This window comes from Psammomys obesus, unplaced genomic scaffold (genome assembly GCF_907164565.1).
Source record: "Psammomys obesus unplaced genomic scaffold, mPsaObe1.curated_primary_1811, whole genome shotgun sequence".
In the NCBI taxonomy this organism is placed as follows: Eukaryota; Metazoa; Chordata; class Mammalia; order Rodentia; family Muridae; genus Psammomys; species Psammomys obesus.
Window position 1 is genome coordinate 25,659,042 of NW_026596069.1, and position 16,994 is coordinate 25,676,035.

At 52.6% G+C, this 16,994-nt stretch overlaps 1 protein-coding gene across 3 annotated transcripts in view; it reads right to left on the reverse strand.

Moving 5' to 3' along the window:
- Nucleotides 1–598: 598 nt before the first annotated feature.
- The window catches only part of Lmna (lamin A/C), a 27,765-nt gene continuing 11,369 nt past the window's right edge, over nucleotides 599–16,994 (reverse strand). For all 3 annotated transcript variants that reach the window (XM_055625376.1, XM_055625373.1, XM_055625372.1), the window contains 11 exons: nucleotides 7,978–8,134; nucleotides 6,170–6,295; nucleotides 5,867–6,037; nucleotides 5,580–5,705; nucleotides 4,315–4,535; nucleotides 4,007–4,229; nucleotides 3,456–3,563; nucleotides 3,241–3,360; nucleotides 2,764–2,856; nucleotides 1,796–2,062; nucleotides 599–1,559 (listed from right to left, as the gene is read on the reverse strand). In XM_055625376.1, coding sequence (XP_055481351.1) covers nucleotides 1,533–1,559; nucleotides 1,796–2,062; nucleotides 2,764–2,856; nucleotides 3,241–3,360; nucleotides 3,456–3,563; nucleotides 4,007–4,229; nucleotides 4,315–4,535; nucleotides 5,580–5,705; nucleotides 5,867–6,037; nucleotides 6,170–6,295; nucleotides 7,978–8,134 — 1,639 coding nt within the window. In that variant the 3' untranslated portion in view covers nucleotides 599–1,532. The remainder of the gene's footprint in view (nucleotides 1,560–1,795; nucleotides 2,063–2,763; nucleotides 2,857–3,240; nucleotides 3,361–3,455; nucleotides 3,564–4,006; nucleotides 4,230–4,314; nucleotides 4,536–5,579; nucleotides 5,706–5,866; nucleotides 6,038–6,169; nucleotides 6,296–7,977; nucleotides 8,135–16,994) is intronic.

The following is a 16,994-nucleotide window of genomic DNA, read 5'->3' on the forward strand; positions in this document are numbered from 1 at the left end:
GCCCTGTCAATTTAGACTGATGCCCAGCTCAGCTACTCAGGAAAACTTATATAAACATGTTGTTTCTGAAACAGGGTCTTGTGTATCCCAGACTAGCCTCAAAGTCACCGCACCTCAGCCTTTTCTTTTTCTTTTTGTGACAGGGGCTCTAGATGGCCTGGAACTCACTATGTAGACCAGGCTGGCCTTGAACTTGCAGCAGTCCTCCTGCCTCTGTCTCCTAGGTGCTGAAATTACAAGTGTGAGGCACACCTGACTTTTTTACTCCTTTCTGGAGACTATCTTGGCCCACCAAGGCAATGGAAGCATCCAGAGTGCTGGAACTAGATGTGGCCTCTGCAGGGCCCACACTCGGGTCCCCTGTAAGAGCAGCGCATGCTCTTAACTTCTGAGCCGTCTGCTGCTGCTACGCCCTACTCTGCCCTCCATCTGTCTGCGTCCTTGTGTCTTCTGATTCACACCTTCCTATCTTCCTGTGTCCCCAGATGAGGGGCGAGGCTGGGGGCACTGAATATGCAGTGAACATTTGGCGCCTGTGTGTTCATGTGTCTGCCCCTCAAAACCACATGACGCCCACAAAGAGAGACAGCACAGCATCCAGGATGGAAACAACTGGTGTATTGATTTAGTAGGAGAGCAGAGATGCAGACGGGAAATGGGGCGAAGGGTTCCTTAGTGTTTCAGGTAACCACAGATCACCACACCCTCTCTGTTCCTGACGGCCCCAGCAAGCTCTCCTTTCCAGTAGCCTACATTTCTCACTCTTCCCCGTACCCCACTTGACTTTGCCTTTCAGTGACCGACTTGACTTCCTGGTGGACAGGGCCCACCAGGCTCCAAAGCTGAGAAAAGGTAGGCTCAAACATCTTCCCTCCTCCTTCCACCTCATTCCCATCTCTTGTCTAAATAAAATATAGAAAAAGCAAGCACGGCAGAGGTGTCTGGGAGAATCCGTTGGCCCCAGGTTAGGGAGGGCCATGGAGAGGGTAAGGCAGGCAGAGAAGCCTTAGCTATGTGTAGTGAACCAGGAGGGGCTCGGCCTCTCTCAGCCATCCTCTCTGCACCACCTTTTAGTGCAGCTGGCATGGCAGTGGGCCAGCTGACTGGAGGAGGCTGCTGAAGAGAACTCCATGCCTGCCTTTCAGGCACCATGTCACAGGGTCCCAGGATGAGGGCAAAGCCAAGGCAGCAGGACAAAATCTAGACTCTATAAAAAGCGGTCTTTTCCCTGGGCTCCTAGGAAAAGCCCTTTGGTTTTAAGGCAGATACAGGGAAAGGAAGGGGAAGGGCTTAGGATTGAGATAAAGACTTTTTTTTTTTTTTTGCTTGTGTTTTTCCTTCAGTATAAAATCACTGTAGAAAATAACTTCTCTTAGAAAAAAAAAAAAAATAGAAGAAAAAGAACCAAAGGCAGCAGATAAGTTTTTCTTTGGCTTCAGGCCTGCTCCCATAAGGTGCAGAACAGGAGATACACATGAGTCGAGGAGGGAGCAGGTGGCCTCTGCCCCCACCCCTGCCTGGCAGGTGCCAGATTACATGATGCTGCAGTTCTGGGGGCTCTAAGAGAGAAGAGAAGGCAGAGGTGTAAACAGTAGCGCCGGCCCTTCCTTTCCCTCCCTGACCCCAAAGCAGGGGTGTGTATCCCCAGCCCTCACACTCTGGCCCTCACCTTGCCCTGGAGTCTGGGGTTCAGACAGGAGGGGCAGGGTGCAAGAGGGGCTGCAAGGGGGAGGATCCCACCCCCCTGGACTGCCCTGCCCGATGCTCAGCGAGCAGAGGTGAAGAGATGACTCACCTGGGTCCGGGGACTGGAGCTGCCCAAGAGGTAGGAGCGGGTGACTAGGCTGTCCCCGAAGCTGCCGCCCCCACTGCCCCCCACACTGCGGTAGCTTCGAGTAACTGTGACACTGGAGGCAGAAGAGCCTGAGGAGACGGATCCGCCCACCTGGGCTCCTGAGCCACCGGCAGCCTTGTCGGCAGGCTGCCCACATGCCCCGCACACCACGGTGCGTGAGCGCAGGTTGTACTCGGCGGGGTCCCCCGAGCTGCTGCAGTGGGAGCCCTGGGGAGGGAGACAAGGCTCAGGAGGGACAGTGCCCTCTGGGGCTGGCTGCTCAGGGCCAGCACCCAGGCTCTGAGCTCCTGGAGTTGCCTGACCATGGGGCAGGAAGGGGGCCTCTGTCTGTACCCAGAGAGCCAGTCTTAGGGACTTGGGAGGCCTGTGGCTGGGAGGAAGGACATGACAGGGGGAAATGGCCAGGAAAGGGTCTGAGATGGAGAGCTGAAGCTTTCTGTCTCTCCTGAATCCTAGAAACTTCCAGGGCAATCGGGAGGGAGACTGAAGACAGAGAAGTTTGCTTTGTGAGGGGACAGGAATGAGAGAAAATACTGTTGCAGGGAAATGTGAGGAGAAGCATGCAGTAGGGCTGAAGAGGAGACAAAAGAGGAATGCATGCAGCGGGAGTACGGAAGAGAAGCAGGGCTGGGGGCCATCTCTGTCCTCCCATCCCCTTCCCAGGAGACAGATCCAGATCCTTGGCCACCGTGGAATAGTCCATGGCATCAGAAAGTTCCCACTCCCTTCCTTACCAGACACCTGGTTCCCTGTTAAAGGTAGAGGGAGGAGAGAGAAGAAAGGCCAGGGCAGCAAGTGGCATTCCAAATCACTCTTTAATGAAAAGACTTTGGCATGGAGGTGGGAGAGCTGCCCTGACTGGCAGAGCTGCCCGGGTAAGCTGGGCCTCAGCGGCGGCTGCCACTCACGTGGTGCTGATGGAGCAGATCATCATTACTTTCTTCATCATCATCAAAGTCAACCATTGTCAATGAGCGCACCAGCTTGCGCATGGCCACTTCCTGTGGGGACATAGACCCAGGCCCGAGAGTCAGGGGGCGGTGAGGGCTGAGCAGCCTGGCTACCAATGATAACCACCTAGAACCTTCCCTGGCCCCTATCTACCAGGCTCTTCTCTGCAACCTGCGGTTCTGGGGCTGCGGATGTGCTTCTATGTGCACACACACAGGAAGGACACAGCTGAGAGAGAGCTCAGCGCCCGGAGTCTGCTGCTAACAGGCTCACTGGCTGCCTGCCACACCTCCTCCTCCTCCCGGGGAGACTTCTGGCTTGCTTACCGGATGGGGACTTGGGCTCAGGAAAGTGACTCTAAACGGGCAGAAAGCCTTGGGTTGGCGTGTAGCTGGGTCCCGTTACTCCCACCAGGGGGAGCCTTGCATACTCACTTCCCCAGTGGAGTTGATGAGAGCTGTGCGCAGGCTGTTCCCAGTCCCCCAGGAGTTCTGCGCCTTCCACACCAAGTCAGTAGGGGGGCTGTGGGTGGCCCCAGCTCCTGCAGCCCAGATCTGGGGAAAGATGGTTTGCGAACCATGCTTACTCTTAATGCTCCTGTTCCGAGGCCAACTTCTCCCTCCCAGAGCCCCAAGCACCCTCCGCTCACCGTCACGGCCTGCCCCGCCTTCAGGGTGAACTTCGGAGGGAAGCGATATGTTACCAAAGGGTCGTCACCATTTTGACGCTTGATCTGCCAGTTGCCCATGGACTGGTCCTGCAAGTGGGATGGAGAGAGGAGGACAGGCAGGATCGACCTGGCTCTTGGCTCTCCTCACTCAAGAGCTCAGGCCGGTGAGGTGCCAGTGTACACCAGCAGTTCCAGCTTCTGTGGAGGCTGAGGCAGGGAAATAGCTTGATCCCAGAAGACAGAAGTTCGAAACCAACCCAGGCAAGACCCCATCACCAAAAGAAAACCTACAAAAAGGCAGGCCTGCCATTGAGACCTCTGACATTCAGACCTAGCCTATTCCCTCAAGGGTCAGCCTGGGCTGTGAGGACATGTCTGCCGTGCCACATACACTGGTATCTTTCATCTTCCTAACAATTTAGAGATGCGGGTACTGCCACACACTCAGATTCCCAGACAGGGAGACAGATGCTCCGCGAGAACCAAGATCTCCCAGCCGCTGAGTACGAGGCCCTGATCCGGACGCCCACCTCGCTGGACTTGTTGCGCAGGCGCACGAACTTTCCCTCTTCATCTACTTCCTCCACCGCCACACGGCCGCTGGTGCGGGCGTGCTGCGAGAAGCTGCTCCTGCTCTCAGTGGACTCCAGCTTGCGCTTCTTGGTGGTGCTGCCCGCGCCCTGCGTCTGGGAGGAGTGAGAAGAGGTCCGGCCCCGGCTGCGCTGGGAGGTAGGGCTGGGGGAGAGGCGGAGCCTGGGGAGGTGGAAACGGGCGCGGTTAGTCATGGTAGCTGCGGCCAGGAGGCCCCTGCCAGCATCCCCAGCGCCTCCTAGCGCACCTCTCCTCCTCGCCCTCCAGCAGCTTCCGATAGGCATGGATCTCCATGTCCAGGGCCAGCTTGATGTCCAGCAGCTCCTGGTACTCATCCAGCTGTTGCTGCATCCTCGCCCGCATCTCGGCCATCTCTCTCTCTTTCTCAGCTAGCAGCCGCCGGCTAGTGTCCCGCTCACGGGCCAGGGAGTCCTCGAGGTCACGCAGCTTTGCCTCCTTGGCTGCCAGCTGGGGTGGGGAAGGCAAGGGGCTGATAAGCGCCCAAGGGCCGATGGTGATGAAGCGGGAGGGGCACAGGGAAAGGAAAGTGCCCGGGAGCACTCAGGGGCTGCAGGCCCTCACTGGAACCGCCATGGCCTTAGCCAGTGACCGGAAAGCTCTTCCTAACATCCAAATGAAACCCCTCATTCCGAGTGACACCCTATCTCCTCTTGTCACAAATAGCATAGCCAGCTAAACTAATATTGGTGCATGTGATATTTCACACTGCAGTGTTATGGCAGGTCTGTAAGTTGGGGAGAACAAGAATGGCCACCATTTTCCATTCTTTCTGTTTTTAAAGGATTTTCTTTCTTTTGTTCTTTTTATTTTCTTTTTCTTTATTTTTTTTCGTTTTGCTTTTCGAGACAAGGTTTCTCTGTGTAGCTCTGGCTGTCCCAGAACTCACTCTATAGACCAAGCTGGCCTCGAACTCAAGAGATCTACCTGCCCCTGCCTCCAGAGTACTGGGATTAAAGGTGTGCACCACAGCCTGGCTCTTTTTTTTTTTTTTTTTTTTTTTTAAAGACAGGGTGTCATGTAGTCTAGGCAGGTTTCAAACTTTTTAGATAGTTGAGGATGACCTTGATTCACTGAGACTTCAGCCTAGGATGAAAGGCATACAACACCATGCCCACTTAGGTCTATGTGGTCCTGGGGATAGAACTCAGGGCTTCAGGCATGATAAGCAAGCCCTTAGTAGCTAGGCTACATGCCCAGCCCAAGGGAATCTCCATTTTCAAATGGGAAATGAGGCTGGGTTTGTAAATCTGTGGTGACTGTCTGCCATGCACAAGGCCTCTGGTTTAGTCCCCAGCATGCACTAAACAAGCAGGAAAAACCCTTCATACACTGATGGTAAAAAAGAGGCTCTGAGGACCAAGGCAAGCTAAAGGGGAACACAGGAACGCCAGGCAAGCCTCAGACTCCAAACCACAGTGTGGTCCTAGGGTCCTTCTCGCTCCCCATCTCTGTGGAGTTCTGCCTTGGTGGGAAGGGCAGAGGGAGCATCACCTGCTTCTGAAGCTGGCTGAGCTGGGCGGAGAGGCTGTCAATGCGGATCCGAGACTGCTGGAGCTCCTCGTGGGCAGCCCCCACCAGGTTGCTGTTCCTCTCAGCAGACTGCCTGGCATTATCCAGCTGCAGGGAGCGCACAGTATTAGAGCAGGAACCTGGAGGTGGTGACCTGAGGATGGCGTCACCGCTGCGGCCTCAGGACCCAGGCTACCCAGCCCCCAGCTACCACCCACCCATCCTCAAGGCACACCCAGCATGGGCAGGAGAGGCTGCCAGGGCAGCACCTTGGCAGAGTAGGTCTTCTCCAGCTCCTTCTTATACTGCTCCACCTGGTCCTCATGCTGGGCCCGCAGCTCCTGCAGGGCGTCTGCCAGCCGGCTCTCAAACTCCCGCTGCTTCCCGTTATCAATCTCCACAAGCCGGGTCTCATGCCGGCGCTTGGTCTCACGCAGCTCCTGAAAAGGTTCAAGTGAAGACACGGGACGCTGAGAACAGAAGTCCACAGGCCCTGTCTTGTCTTCACCCCACAGCCCTCTGTTAGCCCAGTGTCTTAATGAGCTCTCAGGCACGTACGGCATGGTGCTCACCTCACTGTAAATGTTCTTCTGGAAATCCAGTTCCTCCTTCAGGGTCTGTAGCCTGTTCTCAGCATCCACGCGCCGCAGCATTTCATCCTGAAGTTGCTTCTTAGCCTCACCAAGGGCTGCCTCGAGCTGAGAGGGAGAAAGCCAGGGTTATGGAGAGGTTGCTCAGGATATGCCAAAGGAGCCCAGGGATGGCTGTCCCTGCCCGAGAGGAGAAGAATATTCACATTCTCAGAGTGACTACCCGGGATGGCCGTGGCGCTGAGATGAGGCCCAGTGAGATGGCTCAGTAGATAAGGGTGCTTGCTATTAGGCTCTGACAACCTAAGCTCTGTCCCTAGAGAGAACAGGTTCCTGCAAGCTGTCTTCTAGTCTTAATATGTGAGCTGTGGCATGTCAGAGACCACAAAATTTAAATAAATAGATGAAAAAATATACATTCAAGCCAGGTGCGGTGATACACGCCCGGAATCCCAGCACTCAGGGAGGCAGAGGATCTCTGTGAGATCCGAGGGCCAGCCTGGTCTACAAAGTGAGTCTAGACAGCCAAGGTTACGCAGAGAAACCCTGTCTTGAAAAACCATATATATGTATACATACATGCATGTATATATATATACATGCATGTATGTATACATATCTATACACATATATGTATATATACATACACACACACACACACACATATATATATTCAATAATAAACTCCCTTACTTAGGCACTCCCTTTCTTGGCACAGCACAGCAGTTACTATGAAGGAGCTCCACACAGAGTGTAACAGGAACAAGAGGAAGGAAATAAAGTATGGTGGGGGTACAGGCTAATGGCGTCTAGGGAGGGCCACAAGTGGCTGCAGGAGCAGGGCAGATACAAGCACCATCTTAAGTTGTCAGGAAGACTGGTACTGTTGGGGCTGAAGTGCTGCTGGGGAGAGGGAGCAGGCCCAGCAGGCAGGAGCTGGACCAGGAGGAGATACCCTTAGCTGCCCTGGAGGAAGTTCCCGCAGGGAGCACCAAGCTAAGGCATTGGCTGCTCCGAAGACCTGGAAGATCAGGGGAGGGAGATGGAGGGAGGAGAGGCCCAGCAGTGGCTTTGGAAGCACTAGGCTGTCACTAACTTTTTCAGTCTTGCTCCCTGTCATGCAATACGAGAAACCAGAGGAGCAGGAGTGGAGAGGAGTTTTTTGAAAGTGACAGACAAACACAAGGCAGTACTGACCCACACCTAGTTATAATTAGCCACCAGGACTCTGTTAGGGCTTCAGCAGACACTTTTTCTCTGAAGTGTCTCTAGAGGAGACAGGCGGGGAGAGATCAGAGCAAGACACAGCACATTGTGCAGTTAAATAGAACTAGTTGGTGGATTGCTTTAAGTTCACTGTGCAGTTCCTTGGTGGCCAAAGGATGAGTAGTGTTCTAGACCAGCTAAGTGATGCTACACAGGTGCATGACCTTGGGACTAAGTGACAGGTCAGACCAGGTACCTCCCAAGAGCAGGCTAAGGAAGAAGAGTCAGTATCCACTCATCAGGTCACTGGTGTTAGCATTTAGGCAGCCTGCTTCTCGGTTGCCTGGTAACCTATGATGTCAGCTGCGCAGGAGCTATAAATGGACCCCTACCTCTTACCTCTCTCTCTTGCTCTTGCTTTCTTGCTCTTACCCCTCTCTCCTACTCTGCCCTTTCTTTATCGGGGTGCCCCTCTCCTTGTCATGTCTCTCTCTCTCTCCCTCTCCCCATCTCCATCTTTCACACAATATCTGTTGTATGCATGATTTCAGCCGGGGTTCCAGGGGCGCCAGAGGGCGGCCTACCTTGGCTACCTGCCCCCGCAGGTCATGGAGCTCGCCCTCTAGTGTACGCTTCTCACTGAGAGCAGTGCTCAGTGCAGCTTCCTTGGAGTTGAGAAGAGCCTCCAGGTCCTTGAGGCGGGCCTGGGCAGCCAGCAAGTCACCCTCCTTCTTGGTATTGCTAGGAAAAAGAAGAGCAGGTTTCAGGAGTCTGTGTAGCTGGAACAATGCTGGCAGCCGTCACAAGAGGGCATCCTTACATTAGGTTTCTTTGCATCTACCAGTTTCTGGGGCTGGGTTCTCACCTCCGTAGGATTTTCCAAAGCCCCTTGTTGCTTCTCTACCCTTCCCATGACTCAGGGCCCAGGAACGTGCCCGGGGCCAAGGGCAAAGCTAGATCTCATGATATGAACGCCTGGCCCTCTTCCCCTCTTGTTCCCTCAAAAACAGGGCACCTTTGTCTCACACCCCTTCCCACACAGGGCCTTAACCTATTCCTCCCCTGGGCTCCACCCGGTTCCCCATTCAGTTTGCTTTCCTCCCCTGGAGCAAACAGACAGGCCCACAAACACACCCTAAGAACCTACCCCTGTCCTCTCAATTTGAGTTTCAAAGTAGTCTAATCCCTTTTTCCCAGGTGGGACTTTGATGGGGAAAGAAAGTCTGACTGGTGAAACCAGGGACAAGGATAAGGATTTAGTGTTAAGACCCCTGATCCTCACAGCCAGCCTCCTCCATCAGAGACCTCACAGAAGGCCTAACCCTCCTTGCACATGAGCCTTTTGGCATCTGTTCCAGATGTCTATCCCAGGACTCCAGATGCATGGGGCTGCAGTCTGGAGCCACACCCTATCCCTAGCTCCTTAAAGCAGACAAAGTTATTTTGGAAGACTCTACCACCCAAGGCTGCCGCCACCTCCCCCACATTCCTCATTCTTTCTGCCAGTGAAGTAGAGAAGTCCTGAATTCCTGAAAATCTCTGGAAAGCCTGAGAACTTTTCAGACAGAATCCCTTCATAAGCGCAGGGGCGAAGGTGGGGGTGGGATAGGAACGGTAGACCCTGGGAGTGGCCCAGAAGGACCAGGGCCCAGGCCACCTGCAACATCATCAGTTCTCAGTGGGAGACCAGCACAGTAACAGGAAGACCAGAGGTTGAGAAGATGGTTCTGCCACAAAAGCATGAGGAACGGAGCTTGGGTCCTCAGCCCCATAAAGCTGGGTAGGGTGGCGTCTGGAGCCCCTGCATTTCTAAGGCAAGATGGGAGGCTGAGGAAATCCCCAGGGGCATGCAGCTCAGTTACCTTGGCTGTGCAGCTGCAAACAAGAAACTGAGTTTCAAACCAGGTGAAAGGTAAAGGACCAACACCTGAGGCTGTCCACTGTCCTCAGACCTCTGCCTCCACATCCCAAGGTTAAAAAGGGAGATAGGTGGGACGATGAGGCAGGGGCCCCACACCAGGAAGAGCAAACCCTGCCAAACACTTTTCTTCTGCCACAAACTCTCTAAGCAATAACAGGCCTAGTAATTCACCCCGAAGCAGGAGAGAAAACACTAGACTTGGGGAAACTACAGAGAGAGGAGGCACTCAGATTTCAAAGAGTCACGCCCTCTGCCTGGGCTCCTCTGTTCTGGGAGAGGGACAGAGGGTCAGGGAAGAGTCTAGAGCCTGGAGGCAGCTCTCTGGGCTTTGTGTTGCTCTATCCATACTGCAAAACAAGTTGTTTAATGCAATGGTGTCTTTCTCCTGCAAAGGCCCTTCCAGAGCCAGGGACTATTTCTCTTCCTCCATCTTAGCACCAAAAGCTAAAAATAAAGTCAAAACCCAGCTCAGGTTTTGGCTGCCATCCGGCCCAGCCCTGGCGAGAAGCACAGCCCCAACTTTCCATGACTTCAGAACTTTTCCGAAGCTGAGGCAGCTGCAGGGGAGGAACGAAAATGAAGAGAAAGAAAAAAAACAGGGCGAAGCAAGTTGCAGACACAGAATCCAAGCTCCTTGGCTGGCAGGGGCTTCCCGGAGGGTCCCCTCCACTCTGAGGGCCACTGGCTAGCCTGCTGCTGGTGGTGTGGGGAGACTCGGAGTTTGGAGGACCAGCTCTGAGGTCTTCAACCTCCTCCTTTTGTAGACTAAGGTGCAGAGGAGGGAGGAAGGCCCCCTACTGCCTTCCTAAACCTCAGATGTGGAGAAAATTCAGAAATAATCCAGGATGGTTAGACCAGATCCATGCCAACAGATCCATTTCTGACTGGGCTGAGGATGCTCAGCCTCAAGGACATTTCTTAGTCCTGCCTCCTTGGACACTAGAGGGGGAATTCCCAGGGTTTCCCTTGTCCTTGGCTGTACTGGGATGCAGGGCAAACATCCTGTTCTCCAGGAGTGGCCGGTCTAACATGCACAGTGCTGAGTTTTTAGGGTGAGATAGCCACGCATCCAGTAACAACCGAGTTTCGTTGTGAGGGCTTATCAGTTTCATCATTACGCAGCCATCACAGTGTGGTTACACAGGTGGCAGATGAAAGCTTTTGGGACCCTCATTGTCCATGACTTGCCACAGACAGAAGCGCTGTTATGTGGCACATGACTGTAACAGCAAATACTTCTCATGAGCTTATTTCATGCCATGTTAATGCTGTAATGATGACAGCATTAACTCATCTAATCTTTATAGCTACCATCCAAGATGGGTGCTATTACCAATGTGATTACAGAGAGGGAAGGCGGCGGTGACAGCTCCCGGCCCTGTAGAGTTTTACTTCCTTTGTACCAATTCAGCACATGCCTTCAATGAAAGCTGGGGACCATTTCCCCCTCCTCCCTTTCCATCCTGTGCTTTACCCAGCACCAAAGAGACTCCATTGCAGGACTAAGACACACCCTGTAGCTGAGGAAAACCTCAAGCAGACAGAATCAAGGAAGAACTTTTGTGGTTTTCTTAGTCAAGTATGGGGAGGCCCCATCTGGGAGGAGAAGCCACTATCATCCATGGGCTCATGACTCAGACCTTGGGAGCTCCTTAGACAGAGCCACAAGCACACCCTAAGAAATGTGGGGGGGAAGGGACCGGAACCCCGGGCTCTTCTCCCTCTTCTCTGCTTTTTTTTTTTTTTTTTTCCTGGTTTTTGAGACAGGGTTTCTCTGTGTAGACCTGGCTGTCCTGGAACTCGCATTGTAAACCACTGCCTCTGCCTCCTGCCTGCAGAGTGGTATGCGCCACTATGCCCAGAAAATCTCTCGTTTTTAATTAAAGCCATGCTTTAAGCCTAGTGTAATGACGTACAATTTTAATATCAGCACTTGGGGAGCAGAAGCAGGCATATCTCAGTGAGTTCAAGGCCAGCCTGATATACACAGAGAGCTCTAGACCAGCCTGGGCTACATAGTAAGATACTACTCTCAAAAAAAAAAAAAAAAAAGACTTACTTTGTGTATAACAATACTAGTTACATATTTAACACTGTAATAGGAAATTATTTGATTTCATTTAAAACAGATTCCTAAAAGGGAGAGCAAAAATTCGAGTTACATAGCTGTCCGCTACCGAACACCATTTCCTTCCTAGGAGAGCAGGCCTAGCCCAGCAGGCCTTGCCGACACGGGACAGGACCAGGCGGCTGTCTGTGTGGCCCAGCTCCAGCCCACTGGGCGTGGTAGTGGGAAAGCTGGATTTGTGCTGGGTTGGTAGGGAGGGCTGGGTGGGGCAGACCAGGGGAGCTAGGAAGGGCCAGAAACCTGGGCTTCTCCTGTGACTCATGTTCAGACCCACAATGCCAGGGCAGGGGCCGGGAAGTTATCCAGTGCTCTCAGGGGGCAGAGAGGCTGCCTGCCTATGTCCTGCTCCAGGCCTGGTGCCGTGAGAACGCTCAGCGAGAGCAAAGGAGTGGTTGCATCCTCGCTACCTCTGGGGCCAGGGGCAAAAAGGGCCGGGTATCCGGTTTAACTCATCCCAATGGGCAACCCTGGCTCAAAGACGGGCGTGGGGAGGGGAAGCCGAGCAGTCAGGGACGAGGTAAATGAGAAGCCATCACGGATGAGGGGTGGGGTGAGGCTGGGGGTCCCCGGGCTACTTTAGGAAAGACAGGCAGCAGAGGCAGAGGGGCCGGATGGGCACAGGGCCGGGCGCTGACCGGCCCACTGAGTCATCCTCCTCAGCCACCTCAGACGCCAGATATGGAAGCCGCGCTCGCCTGTTTGGCCTGGTTGCCGGGAGCAACAGCCTAGGTCCAGAGGGAGTGGCCTGCATTTCCTCCCCGGTCCTGGGGGAGGGACCTGCCGCTCAGACTCTACACAGGGCTAAAAATAAGGAGCGGGAGGGGATGACAGACCAGCCCGCGCCCCGCCCGTCCGCAGCCAGCCTCACCGGCCCTCGACGTTCCCCATGGCTAGGCCAGAGGGAGCGAGGCCTCCTCGCGCCCTCAGGAGTTCCGGAGAGTTCCGGTGGCCGTGGCCCCAGTGGCTGGGCCCGGTCTGAGGGGCTGCCCCCAGATCCTCCTCGCCGGCCGGGCGGCCACCTTTTACCTTACTAACTTCTAACCCTGCCCAAGCTGCTGCACCTAGACCTTATGGGTTTATTTATTATTTATTTTTACTCATGACAGGGACTCAAGTATCCTAGGCTGCCCCGAATTTGCTAAATCGTCAAGGATGATCTTAAATTCCAGATCCTACCGCCTTCACCTCCCAAATGCTGGGATTATGTGTGGGTTATGGGGGAGGGGGGCTCAAACCCTGAAGTTCCTAAATGCTAGGCAAGCTACATTCGCAGGCCCGACTTTTTTTTTTAACATTAACAATGCAGTTTCTTTTCTCTTAATTACGTAGACATAAATGATGCATGTACTGCATATTAAACACACAAAGCTTTCTACATCTGACCTGCCTCAGCTACCCCACCCATTCTCAACCACTCCACTGCGCTCCACCTCAGCCCAGATTTTACCTGTGGGATCTTTGTCTTTTTCTTTAGAGCTCAGTTGTTCTGGGCCTCTAGAGTGACCTTTGGACTCATTTCTGCACTTTCACAGATGCAGACACGAAAGCCTAGACAAGGTCAGATCCAGACACTAAAAACCGACCCACCAGAGTGCAAAGAAAAGGAACTGGGGAAGGGCATAAGAGGAGATGAGGGAGGGTGGGATTGGGAGGGGAGGAAGGAGGGGGCTACAGCTGAGATACAAAGTGAATAAACTGTAATTAATATAAAAAATAAAAAGTTAATAAAAAAAAAAAAGAAAGAAAAGGACATGGGGGTTGGGGTTTAACTTCCTGGGTTCAACTCCCAGCATAAAAAGAGAAGGGAAGGGAGGATTTGGGAGTATGAAGAAGGAGAAAGAGGAAATGTCAGGATAAAAGTGGGCTGCAGAGAGTAACAAACAGAAAGGTAGAAGGGCACATCTGTGTTGCTGGCAAACCCCAATCAAAATGACAAAGGCTCCAGATTCTGCAGCCAACCACTGTCCACCACTTGGTTTCTTGGCTGGTCTGTGGGTCTGTGACTACTTTCAATTACTACTGGCAGGATGAGGGCCGCCCCACTCCGGCGGCTAAGCCAGGGAGGAACTGAACAGGGAGGGTGTTCAATACTCAGAAGCCTCCTAAGCCTTCTCCAAAACCTGCCCTGTGAAACTCTGGCTGTCTGAGCAGTGGTGACACATGCCTTTAGTCCCAGCACTTGGGAGGCAGAGGTAGGCAGGTGTCTGTAAGTTCAAGGTCAGCCTGGTCTACAGAGCAAGTTCCAGGACAGCCAAGCCTACACAGAGAAATCCTGTTAGGGAGAGGGGGAGAAAGAAAGAAAAGCACACAGTAATCATCACAGTATGGCCTCCCCATGCAAACACATGTGCCCAAGCTCGACTTCCTCATGCTTCTCTTAGACTGCTAAGCAGGCCTGGAATCTGAGACCTCTCAGATCCACTTCCAAGGATCTCAGTGGCCTTCCCCCAAAACAAAGACAAGTCTTAATTCCAGGATGAGGTGAGTCTGGTAGGGTTCTGGTGCCCAGAGCAGGATAGGAAGCTGCTGACATGCTCAGACTCAGCTCCAGCAGAGGCACTGGGCCTGGCAAGGGGCCAGGCATGAGTCACAGCTGCTGGGTATATCAACGTGGCATTGTACAAGAGAGAGGAGCCGGAGGCCAGAGCACAGGGGTCCTAGACACCCAGCAACCAGTTCCCTCACAAATGGCCACTTTTCTTTCAGCTCCCTGCTGAACTTCACTCCTCATCTTTTCTTTTCTTTCTTTTCTTTTTTTTTTAATGTGCATTGGTGTGAGGGTATCAGATCACTTGGAATAGAGTTACAGACAGTTGTGAGCTGCCATGTGGGTGCTAGGAATTGAACCCAGGTCCTTTGGAAGAACAGTCAGTGCTCTTAACCGCTGAGCCATCTCTCCAGCCCCCAGTTTTCATCTTTCTAGCCTAACATTCCAGAAGCCAAGCTTGCATTGTCACAAAATGTCAGGGTGGCACCTAGGAACAGACAAAAGTAAGAGAGCAGAAAGATAAAGAGGGGTAGTCTAAGAAGATAGAATGTCCTGAGGGGAGAAAGGGTAGGGGACCTGAGCAATGCCTCACAAAATCTTACTCAGCAGTGACTTCCTGGGATTTATCAGCCCTCCATCTGATAGCACATACTTAATGACTCTGGCCATCCCAGGATGTGTCCAAGCCACACCCCAAGACAAGAGAGGAAGTAGAGGAAAGCTTTGAACTACATTTTAGCTAAACCTGGAAAGATGCAACATGTTCTCCCAGCTGGCAGAGGCTGCAGTCACACCGCTTCTTCGGGAAGAAAAGGGAGCCTTTCAACCTCCAAAAGCTTCCTTGCCATTGTCCACTATGTCCAGAAGCCCTACCCCTTGAAAAAAAGGGCTTTGAACTCTCTGCGGTGGCCCTAAAGAATTTGTGTGTCCCCCACTAAATCCAGATGTTGTTCTTGCTGTGGTTTGATGTAATTCTCAAGGAAAGTCTACCTCAGCAGCTTCTTCACCAACTAGAGAAGCTCTGGCGCTCCCAACAGTTTGCACCCTGTACTCCGTCATGACTCAGCTCCCCCTTCTAGGCCAAGGATCCCCACCAGAAGTATGCCCAACTTTGGAAGGCAGGATTCTGGCTCCTTATCTTATAACTAGACAGTGAGGTAGGGAGAATCCCTTCCCAAATAGCATCCCTTTTCTTAAGGGGTTTGTAAGGGTCAAGACCTATTCACTGCACATTGGCTGGGGAGGGGACACCAATATGAGTGGCAAGTGAGCAGGTAGGACCACTGGACACCACTCATTAGCTCCTGGCATGTGATATCTGAGCCTGGCAGTTGGTGAGGTCAGTCCTGTCTTTCCCAGGAGCCTCTCTTTCCAGCCCTTAAGCTGGTCACTCAGTGTCAGGCAGATTATCCTGTTACATGACAGTGCCCTTTCTATTGTCCTGAAGGTAAAAACACTGAAATGAACTTTATTTTCCCAACAGCAGTAAAAACAAAGCCTATGCCAAGACAGTAATGTCATAATAATTAACCATTTCCAACAAGCTCTCTTTGAGAAACAGGAAGGAGACTAGTGGTTTTAAGCCCACTGCTGTGGGAAATGGTTCTATAAAAACTGTGCTGGCTTATTAACTCTACTCCAACCGATTGTGCTTGGTTTTATTACTTCTCCTGAACTTAGAGAACTTTTCCTCACTTCATGGGTCATTGTACTGCATTGAAACCCAAGATACTAACTGGAGATCTGTTCTAACTTCCTTTATTGTTAGGGATTAATTCAAGGTCACACAGCAATTTAGGGACAAGGATGACCCTAGAGTTAGGGATACTGGGGGCCACAGCTGTTTTAACTATGACCTTACACTATCTGTCATTTTATTGTGAACATCTTACTGAGAGATGGCAGATCCTGTAACTTCTCCAGTGTCTCTGTGTATGCTAGCACTTGGCCCTTTCAGTACATTACTGGGAGGCTAGAAGAGACTCCAGACAGTCTCATGTCCAGCTACAGCTGTTAGAGCTGGGCAGGGCTGGGAGGAGGAGGGTGTAAGAGAGCAGAGGGCACAGCTGTAGGTGAAGGATCTACTCCCAGTTGTCCTCCCAGCTGTCCTTGGCTTCAGCATTGACAATGAGCTACTGAGTCACATGCAGGAGTGTCACTGACCCTTGATGCCAGGAGAAGGCAGTAGGGGACCCTAGGGAGGAATGGCTTTTATGTGTCCCTTGGGTTCCTTATGCACTTTTCAAGCCCCCAGGTTTGACTGCACTTCTTCTTTCCTTGTAATCGGAAAATGGATGGGGGCAATGAGGGCCTGGTACCCTAAAAGACACCCGTCTCTGTCAATGTAACAGTTCTGCAGACGGGCACAATCTCCTTCCAATCCAGGCAGCTAATTCCCACCCCAGGTCTCAAGACTGAAGATACAATCACCTGGCTCCCAGAGTTACTGGGTTCTAGGTCCTTCCACCTACAGATGGAGACAAACCTGACATTGGCCTTAGAGCAGATGTCTAGGCAGAAGTAAGCCTCCGTTGGACTTCCAACTTGTCTTTCAGGCTAGGGAAGGCTTAATAGAGTGGCCACCGGAAGTCAGACTCATGACCCAACCCTTCACCCCTTGGGGTGTGGGACAAACCTCTGCTGTTCTGTAGCCTGTGCTGTTCCTGTGAGCACAGCCTCCACATACTTAAGCCTGCCTCTCCCTACTCCTCTGCACTGGGGTCACAGAAGCCAGGGCAGGGGGCATCAAGCATGAAGGCCTTCTGGGGGAAAGAGGCGTCTGGAATCATGGTCACTTCTGACCCAGCCTCACTCTGTTTCTCATGGAAAGCATGTTCCGATCACACTCTGCGTCTCCGTATAGCCCAGACTAGCCTTGAATTCACCATACTCCGCCTGCCTCAGCCTTTCAAGCTCGGGGAATTGCAGGCTTGTGCTGCCACACTTAACTAATACTAGAGACTGAACATGCTAGGACAAGTGCTCTTCCACTGAGCCTTAGCTACAGCCCAATATACTGTGTGTGTGTGTGTGTGTGTGTGTGTGTGTGTGTGTGTGTGTGTGT